The following is an 11,085-nucleotide window of genomic DNA, read 5'->3' on the forward strand; positions in this document are numbered from 1 at the left end:
TTACTGTAATTCTGAATGTGAGAATCGAGACCATAACTTCCGCATGGCAAGTTTCATCTCTGTATTTCTCAGCGTATAAATGAGAGGGTTTAGCATGGGAGCAATCACAGTGTAAAACACAGACACTTCCTTGTCTTTGTTCTCACTTCCTGCAGGTAGTACATAGATATAGATGCAAGGCACAAAAAACAAAACTACAACCATTATGTGAGAGCTACAGGTTGACAAGGCTTTGCGACGCCCTGCAGAAGACCTTGTCCTAAGGTTGTATAAAATGAGAATATAAGAAGCTACCAAAACAAAGAAAATTGCAATTGCTACCATGCCTGAATTTGCAATCACTAAGATACTAACCACATGGGTATCTTGGCAGACCAGTTTCAATAGAGGTTTCACATCGCAGAAGTAGTGATTTATCAGGTTGGGACCACAGAAAGGTAAGCTGAGTACCATGAGCAGGAGAGCAATGGAGTGCCAAAAGCCCAGAAGCCATGCCAGGGCAATCAGCATGTGGCACCTCTGCCGGTTCATGATGACCATGTAGTGCAAGGGCTTGACAATGGCCACATAGCGGTCTAATGCCATGCACACCAAGATGAAGATTTCCACACCTCCTAACAAATGGACAGTGAAGAGCTGTGTCATGCACTCGCCATAGGAAATGTTCTTTCTTGCTGCAGCTAAGTCCCTGATTAGCCGGGGAACCACAGTGGAGGTGTAAGTGACATCCATGAGGGAGAGGTGGCACAGAAAGTAGTACATGGGCTGTTCAATGAGGTGGCTGCAGGTGATGGTGAGTAGGATGATGCAGTTTCCCATCAGGACCGCCAGGTAGCAAAGCAGGAAGAAGAAGAAGAGCAGTAGCTCTGTGTGCCTATTTTTCCACAGTCCCATGAAAACGAATTCTGTGACATTCTTATGATTTTCCATGAAGTCTAGCTGAATGCAGAATACTCACAGGAACTTTAATGCATCTGAAATGGTAGAGAACACAGTATATATATTTAATACAAAGTTTTAATCTTTTGAAGCTATGTATGAATTGAGACAAATTAGATCATAGATACTTATTACTTTCTAATTTTAAACTATTTATACATGTACAGCAGGAGTTTTTTAAATGAAATTCAATAAACTTTTGATTGTAATTTGAAAGCTTATGTGAGTATAACACCCATAAATTCCAAATAGATATTCTCTCACCCAAGCTACATGTGAATAATACAGGAACAAACCAAATATGATTAGTCTATTGCACCAAAACATTAAGAAAATAATACATGTAAGATACATTCCCATATCTGATGCCAGATTGCATATTCCTAAATGCCTTGCCACATTACGGATATAACAAAAGGAATTCCAGTTGTGTTACATATCTTAAAAAAAAATGCTTTTTAAAATCTGTCCTTTGCTACTTAACACTTTTGACATCCTTCTGTTTTTCTGATCTGCGTTTAACTTACCTATGGAATCCCCATTTCCTGCTGCTCTATCCCCCATCCATTTCCTTGCCTTTGGACTGGAAAGGCAGCGGCAGACTGCCCAAAACCTTGGGATCCTGCACCCTGATGGTAGACCCAGAGCAAGGTCATGACTCCAGGCTTCAGATCAGCTCAGCTCCGGCCACTGTGGCCACTTGTGAGTGTCCCTGCAGATGGAGGATCTTTCTTTTTACATCTCCTCCACTCTGTTTGCCTTCTATACAAAAGTAAATCTTTTTAAAAAGTACCATTTCATACAGCTAATAGCAGTTAATCTATATGGTTCTAAAGTGTTCTTGACCTCACCAGAGAAATTAGGTAATATGTATTTCAGTAACTTTCCATAGCACGTGTATTCAAAATTCAAACAGGGAGAGCCTGGAAATTAGCAATTGGAGAAAGTGTTGTTGGCCATCTGAACATGGAATGTAGTTTCTTTTTATGTGAATATCAGCTAATTCTTCATTAGGCATATAGCAGGGGTTTCACTGACATCAGAAATCTTCCCAGAGGCTGTCATTTGCTACTGACCTGCCGAGAGAGCTACTGTAAAGGAAGGATCTGGTGCTTAGTCACACTGAAAACTCTGCAGCTTGCAGAGGCACTGCATAACATAAGGATTCTCCCAAAGATTTATGGAAGATATGTCCATTTTAGTGCGAACATTTCTTGAAAACTGTGTATTAAAGGTGTCCCATACCAATATTGTAAAATGTTTTTGAACTTCTTATAAGCATTAATTTCAATATCCCTATACATTGCAATGAAATTACATTTTTAAATTCTTTTTCCACACATCATTGATGCTCAACCATATGTTTATATCCCTATTTTCTTCTAATCGTATCTAGTTGTTCTCAGCTCTAGGAAGACAGGATATGGAAGAGGGCATGAAACATCACTGGTAAAAACTATAATTTTATGAGAAAACTCTGAGAATTGTGGTCAAAGGCCTGAAAGTTGGAATTGAAAAGCATGATTGTAGCTCCTCCCTGCTACAAAACATGCTCTGTTTTGGTTGACCTTCCTTGTTGTGTACAAGTAAATCGCATTCTGTTGTAGACCCACCCTCAATAGTCTTATGTGACCCTCACTCTTTAAAAGTCTTTTGCTATTGACCCTCAATCAGTGGTCCCTGTGTGATTATCACCTCCATAAACTAAGTCCCTTTCTGCAGAACATCAAATACTCTCAGCAAAATCATTCTTCGTAGGAAACACTGATATGCCTGCTGCATTTTCAGTGATGTCAGTACTTCCATGATGAAGTGAGCAAATCACAGTGCAAGCGTCGTGACAGTGAGGATCTGGCCCAAGACGCTTTGATTCGTTTTTTCATTATTGTTGAGATGCCTGGTCACAACACAAAAACCTGCTTCTTCTTTTTCTTGTGTAGATTTCATAGCTGATAATTTTTACATATTTGATTAGAGTGCCAGGGTGAAGGGCTAGAGGAAAGTGGGTGAGACCATTGCTTTGACATTCTCCTTTTTTCCTTCCTGTATCTGGGGGCAGGAGAGAGAGAAGGGAAGAAGTCACACCCAGCCTCCCACAATACCGGCTTCTTCAACAATGAAAAAAATAATGTTAGTAGAGCTACTGCATAGACACCAAGAATAAAATAAATGAATTCACAGAATGAGTGATATAGAGTGCTTATCATTCTGGTTGTCTTTCAGAATGATCTTACCCTAAAAATGTTTTCCAGGAAGAAACTGCTATGAAACATTTTTTTCCATACTAATGTGAAATACCTAAGATGTTTTTCTTTCTTTTTTTGTCACAAGATGATGGATTAGAGAAACGAGTGAACATAACGAGACATGAGTGTTGGTATGGATTTAAATCATGTTGGAGAATCTGTGAGTTAAAGCAATCTAAGGAATTTAGGGATTTTCATTCTTTTTTAAAGTAATCATTGCAAAACAAAGATGTAGGAAAAAACACAAGATACAAAAATTACAATTTCAGGTGGGAAGTACATGAGAATTCTAAACATCAGTTGAAAATCAACTGATTTGCATGGAAAAGAGGCTCCCAAGCTATTTCCTTTGAATCTCTGAATATTTAGCTTGATTCAGAGATACCCAAAGCTCCCTTCCTGTCCTCAAATCTCTTCTATCTTTCAATCCTTTAATTTTTCTCTCTGTCACTTCCTCTGTTTCCCTTTGCTGCCCTCTTTCCCTCATCCTATCTGTCATATCCAACAGCAAACCGCTCACACGTGTGTAAAGCTACAGGGTCATTTCTCCGGAGGATTCCAAGTTGATTATACTCACATACAGTACATTTGTCATGAGCCCAAAAGCCTCTCCTTCAAAAGTGAAATTATTTGTGAAAAATTACTCTGAGGAAATGTTTCAACAATATTGCAGCTGCAATTTGATAGGGTGAACACAGAAAACCATTTAAGTATAGTGCTTGGCTTTTAAGATGAATCACGTAAGAGAATAGGAATAATTTCATATTTTTCCATGTTTTTATTATTACGTACATGCAACACAGAAAAATTGAAACTGAAAGCAATGGTCTTTTCAGAAATGGATAAATGTCTCAACCCAGATGTTTCGAAGAATGGAACTTGCATTATTTTTAACATATTGTTTACCCAATACTATGTCAATTAATTCCATAATGTTGTATATTGATACTGAGGCCTTGTTGGGGCTTTTAACCGACAGGATCTTTACTCTGTTAGACCTATCTTCAGACCATAGAAGGTCTCCCCAGGAGGCCACTGAACTTATCTGGACAATAAGACGCTGAACTTTATGCTAGGCATGTGTTTGCAAGCAATGAATCTCAACTGAACTTGAACTATGGTTATGCAGCAAGGTGGAGGAATCCACCATGGGGGGAGGGATATGAGGAGGGGTGGGGGGAATCCCCAGCGCCTATAAAACTGTACTACATAATACAGTGTAAGCAACAATAAAAAAAAAATTTAAAGCAAAAATATTTCCATAATATACATTAAGAACAAGACTGGGTTTCCGGAATTTAATAACACATTGCATGAAACTAAACATTCTGCATTCACCAACTCATTTAATGAAATGTAACTTGAAGCATTTAATGTTCTAGTTGGCAAATATGGAATCTATAATCCAAGGTATTACAAGTGACAAGGGAAAGATCTACATCTCAATCATATTTGTGTGTTTCAATACCTCATCATCTTTAACAGCTCAAAAATCAAAATGCAATCATGCAATCATTTCCTTCCTATTAACTTGTCCTGAACTGGCATCCAGGTATTTCTCAACACCCTCTCCTGAAAATCAACACCAGCAAAATATTGCATAAATGGTAATTATTGAAATATAGCAATGGCTAGTACAACATTTTATATACAAATAATCACTCAAACTTCCCAATAAAATGGTATTCCCACTTTAAAATCCTTATATATCGCATTTCACACATCCTTCAAGTGTCAGCGTTGTGCTCCAGGGTGATTCCTGCTGCTTTTCTGGTATAATAGCATGAAACAGCAAATAGAAGCAGAACGCACCTGTCTCATCATGAAGCGTAATCCAGAAGAATCTGGGATTTCTGTAAATTTAAAGGCAAAAGGCGTACCTAAGGGAAAAACTCCCATGACATTTACTGAAGCAAATGCATCTGTAATTGTAATTGTGCAAATTTCCAATTCTGTTTACAAGGTAAAAAATGTATTTTAAGACATCAAGCTTTTAAGATTTCAAGCTTTCCATAGAATGACACCATTGATAAAATATCCTGGTTGTTTCTCCATCTTTCTCTTTCACTACAATATTTTTCTCAAATCTGAAATCATTTGGAATTTATTATGGAATGCATGCATGCTTCATAAAAGTTTACATATTATCCAGTTGGATCAGTATGCCTAGAGTACTGCAAAATATTAATATCAGCATAGAATCATTGCGATTTTCATGGTTTCTGGAAATAGCTACTTAATACTTAATTATATTCATTGGAATTTTATCAGCCATATGGAGTGTTTTGTGTTGTTAGTTACAACTAATGTTGTAGTACTAGTTAAAACAGGAAACATGCTACAATACAAAATACATTTTCCCATATTTTTATTTGTTCTTTGTTATCTCACTTTAATTTTTATCTCATTTGGGGAAGGGCAAAAAGGGAGTGTCAACAGAACCAAAATGGAGCACAGTGCACACACTGTTTAGAATAATCCAAGTGAATTCACATACAAAATTATTTTTTGTTACATATTTGATATAATTTACTTTCTTTTTTGGTTTATATTAATTAAATATACAATTATATTAATTCAATATTGCTTTGAACACTTTTGTGGTTCTCTATCTATTGAGTTTGCTTCACACTTTTTATTTTTGACCACTGCTAATACTTCAAGACTCAATTCAGAAACCATTTATTTTGATAAAAAAAAAATTGTCCTAACATAGGTGAAGGTATAGAATATGTTTACAGAATTCACTACAAATATAGTGATTACTAATACTTATTGAACTAATGTAAATTATAATAATCCAATACTCATGAGTCGATTGTTTAACTATTACAATATACCAGCAAAAAGAAAAAAAAAACAGATGAATTAACCCCAAATTTCAATCTCTTGTGCACGACAGAATATGATCAAGAAAGTGAAAGTCAACACATAAAAGGAAAGAAAATATTTGAATATAATATTCTTGATAATGCTGTGGGTTTGATTTTCCAAAGAACTTTATTATGAAGATCGTGATAATATGTTCATCATTAATGATCAGGGAAACCCAAGGAAATGAGCCCTTTAGAATGATGATGAAAGTGCAAATTTGACCATCACTGGGCAGAGCCTTGTGAAGGCTTCCCAGGAATCCAGTAAAGTCTACTGCATGAGGCAACAATCCCCACTCTGAGTACACAGAAAAAGAAATGAAATCAGCATATCGGAGAGGTTACTGCACCCCATTTTTCCTGAGATGTTGCTCAAAAGAGGCTGACAGAATAAATTTAGATGTAAGCTAAGTGGTAAATGAGTATAATGTGGTTCCTATGCACAATGAAACATTGTTCAGCCATGAAAAGAATGAAATCCTGACATTAACAAAAAAAAAGTGAAACTTCAAGTGACACACAGAAAAAGAAAAATATTATATATGCTCCCTCATGAGTGAAAAAAAGTCAATATCAACTTAATATTGATCGTTAGAAGTGAGAAGAAGATAGGAAAAATTGGCAGCATTTGTCCCACCCATATTCTCCTAGGCCTTGACCCTCCATGCTCTCAATGAAGGTTCTCAGATATATGCATCCTTGTCAGCTATGTAAACAACATCAGAAGTAATGTTTAAAATTTAAAAAAGAAAAAAACAAAGAAGTTGAAAGGATTGGGTTTAAAAGGATATGGTATTAGGTGAAACCAAATTACAGTCAAATAAAGGTAATGAGTTTTACATTTCAATTGTAATATGGAATGATATTTGCTCACAAAAATTAATTACCCATCACATAAAGAACTGTAATTGAAGAACTAGCAAGCTTGAAAAACACATAAAGATATAAGTGCAAGGTCCACTTGCTTTTTAATAGTTTAATTTGCTTATATTTTTGAAATATTGTTACCCATAAAAATGTACAGGTAATACACATTATTCTGGAAACTTTAAAATTAACATAGTTTTAAATTAAAAGTTTGGTCCATAATAATATTACAATGAAATATAATTTCTTTTTACTTGTGTGTGTGTGTGTGTGTAATTTTGGAAGGAAGACATGGACAATTATAAATATTGACATGAGTATTTGGAAATTGAGAATTTTCTACTCTATTGATGCAACTGCATGATTCTGCAGAACTATGCAGTACTGCAAGTACATTTTCAAGAAATTAATTCAAGGCAATTAAAAACTGTCAACAGGCTCATACAAAATATTCATGGCAAGGCTGGGATTAAGATGTGGCTGGTAAATCCACTGCCTGCCATGTGGCATTGTGTATGAGTTCCACTGTGTTCCCAACCTGCTCTTTAGATCAAACACCCTGCCAATGGTCTGTGTAAAAGAGTGAACCTTGGGTTAAGTGTTTGGGACCCTGTAACCACGTGGAAGGCTCCTGCATGAGGCTCTTGATTCTGTCTTGAGTCTGGTTGAGTGCTGGTCAATGCTGGACTCCCATCTGTGGAGTGAGCTAGGGGATGGAGGACAGTTCTCTGTGTCACTCTGTTTCTTTCTGTCACTCTGTAATCCTGACTTTCAAATAAATAAATAAAACACATTAAAACATTCATGAACAGTGGCAAAATTATGCAATCACCCAAATACACATCACCTGGCAAATGGAGAGTCAAATTGCGGTGTGTCTTCACATTAGCCATAGAAATATGATTAATGATACAGCATACAAAAAGCTAAATGTTGAAAACATTAAAATAAGTGAAAGTAAGGCAAATGGAGTTATAAATTATTTGGATTGATTGATACTGAAAGGTTAGTGATTGCCAGGAGCTGGGAATAGAAGGAATTGGAAGTTGAGGTCTTTCGACAGAGAAGGTTAAAAATATTCTATAACTAGATCATTGTGACAACAACAGAGCATGAAAAATATGGGATGCCAGGCACAGCCTGTGCAATAATATAAGGCTGAGAGGGAGCCTGGGTGATTAGACAAAGTGTCAGAAGCCAGATTAACAGTGAAGGCCAGGAGATTCCTTCCTGCCTAGCCAAGTTTTATTCTTGGAAAACCACTGTCAGTGTTAATGCTGGAGTTTGTTCAGGACCATCAGGATATCTCTGAGAGGATGCAGAAGTATAAGAGTGCCTGTGGGGATGCAAACTAAGAATTTTGTAATCGAGAGATTCCTAGCCTGACTTCACATGTTGTTGAGTTAGGCTCTGTTGATCATAGATTTGTCATACACTGTGTCTCCAGGAAGCGTCTGCTCCAAGATTCCAGGTTCACATCCTTCTAATTCCCTCTCAGGCTGTGTAAATACTTTCCTTATGTCCTCCTAACCAGTTAAAAAAAAGCTCTTGCTGCTTCTGCATATGAGAAGCCAGCTGGTTATTCTTCTTGTTCTTCCTTTTGCAGGAAATCAGTCAAAAAAATCAAAGAGCACTCCTGTAAGTGCCCTACTATTCTACAAAACACAGAATAAACTAGTAAACAGGATTGTTAAATTAAAAAAAATATTGTTCCATGGAATCCCATGTCTCAGTAGACAAGTATCTTGGCAAATTTTGATATAAATTAATTGTTTGTGAATTAGTTCTGTCAGTGGAAGGTGCATGATGACCTGCTCTGAGTGATGAGCGGAATCATTCTGCACAACATAAGCGACACAAGCAACAGGAAAATCTAATGATCGTGAAATTGTATTTTATGGTTGAAGGTATGTATCCTGCAAGCACAATGCTGCAGCTTTTAGTTTAACTAAATACTGAATCCCTTATCATTTTTGTTGATTTCTCAATAAGATTCAAGGAGAGACAGAGTGAAAGATCTTCCATCGTCTGGTTCAGTCTCCAAATTAACACAATGGCCATGGCTGAGTCAGTCCAAAGTCAGGCTCCAGTAGCTTTTGCTGCGTCTTGATAATAGGTGCAGGTCCTAAGGACTAGTGCCATACTCTGATGCTTTCTCAGGCCATAGCAGGGAGTTTGATGAAAAGTGGAGTTGCATAGACTCATGATCAGGACCTTATGCGATGCTTGCACTTACAGGAAGAGGATTAGCCAATTGAGCCATCAATAGGTCCCAGTTGATCTTTTAAAATGTTTTAAACATTGTGTTGTGGTTGATTTGTAAACTTCAAAATCTAGATGGTGCTAGGTAAATAGACAACAGCGGTACACACCAGGTTGTGATGTCCACTAAGGCCACCGATTTTGAAACAAACACACTCACAAACTGTTAATCCCAGGGCCTAAAGCTCTCAGCAACTTCTTTTCTTATTTTATATACTCTTGGGATTACCAGGGCTCTGTGGTATTCATAGGCAGCCAGATGTGCTGAGAACATTGATTTTGTATTGTAGCATTTTTCTTATTTTATCTAGTACTCCAGCACTGGCTTCAACTATAAACACAAAGTACTCTACATGGCTGATAAAATTTCAATGGTCATGGTTAAATATTAACTAAAACTTTCCAAGTCCCCATGAAAATGACAATGATTCTATGCTGTTGAGACTAATATCAACATTTTGTGGCATTCTAGGCACACATATGTAATTCGTATCTAATAAACTGAATATATAAGCAAATGACAGAAGCCTTAAGACATATTGCTATGACTACATAAACAATTATAACTATAGATGCATTTGCTTCAGTAAAATATCTTGGGAGTTTTTCCCTTAGGTACGTCTTTTGCCTTTAAATTTACAGAAGTCCTAGAAATGAATCTTGAAAGATTCTTCTGGAAAATGCTTCATGGATGAGACAGGTGCGTTCTGCTATTATACCAGAAAAGCAGCAGGAATCACCCTGGAGCACAACGCTGACACTTGAAGGATGTGTGAAATGCGATATATAAGGATTTTAAAGTGGGAATACCATTTTATTGGGAAGTTTGAGAGATTGTATATAAAATGTTGTACTAGCCACTGCTATATTTCAATAATTACCCTTTATGCAATATTTTGCTGGTGTTGATTTTCAGGAGAGGGTGTTGAGAAATACCTGGATGCCAGTTCAGGACAAGTTAATAGGAAGGAAATGATTGCATGATTGCATTTTGATTTTTGAGCTGTTAAAGATGATGAGGTATTGAAACACACAAATATGATTGAGATGTAGATCTTTCCCTTGTCACTTGTAATACCTTGGATTATAGATTCCATATTTGCCAACTAGAACATTAAATGCTTCAAATTACATTTCATTAAATGAGTTGGTGAATGCGGAATGTTTAGTTTCATGCAATGTGTTATTAAATTCTGGGAACCTAGTTTGTCTTGATATATGTTACGGAAATATTTTTGCTTTAAATATATCCAATAGTTAAGAGACTATAGCTTTCACTTTTATTTCCTCTGTGTTGTATATATGTGATCGTACAAGAATGGCAAGATATTCCCTGATGAATTTTTCATTATTTCTATCCTTTTATCTGATTCATCCTAAGAGCCAAGCACTATACTTAAATGATTTTCTGTTTGTACCCTATCAAATTGCAGCTGATATACCACTGAAACATTTCCTCAGAGCGATTTTTCACAAATAATTTTGGTTCTGCAGGAGCAGCTTTTGGAATCTTGCCCAAATGTACGGTATGTAGAAATAATCTACCAACATCCTTCTGAGCAATGACCCTGTAGCTTTATATACATGTAAGTGGAGTTCCTGAGTCTGTGTTTGCTGGTAGACATGACAGAGTGAATGAGGGAACGAGGAAAGCAAAGTGAAACAGAGAATGTGCTGGAGAGAAAATTAAAGGTTTGAGAGAGCTGAAGAGATTTGAGGACAGGAAAGGAGTTTTGTGTACTTCTGATATGTGAATTTTCAAGCATTCATAGCAGAGATGCAATGGAAATAGCTTAGGAGCAATTTTTCCACGTAATATTGTAGGTTTCCAACTGATGTGTTCTGTTGTAACTAGATCAGGATTGGATCTACCTTAAAAGAGTACTGGCAGACATATT

At 36.6% G+C, this 11,085-nt stretch overlaps 1 protein-coding gene across 1 annotated transcript; it reads right to left on the minus strand.

The window, feature by feature from the left end:
* On the minus strand, positions 1 to 930 carry LOC121172379 (olfactory receptor 4P4-like). Its single transcript, XM_041004242.1, has one exon. The coding sequence runs from the start codon at positions 928 to 930 to the stop codon at positions 1 to 3; it is 930 nt and encodes a 309-aa protein (XP_040860176.1).
* Positions 931 to 11,085: the final 10,155 nt, after the last annotated feature.

Source organism: Ochotona curzoniae, unplaced genomic scaffold, assembly GCF_017591425.1.
Source record: "Ochotona curzoniae isolate NIBS_2020 unplaced genomic scaffold, NIBS_Ocur_1.0 scaffold_3171, whole genome shotgun sequence".
Classification (NCBI taxonomy): Eukaryota; Metazoa; Chordata; class Mammalia; order Lagomorpha; family Ochotonidae; genus Ochotona; species Ochotona curzoniae.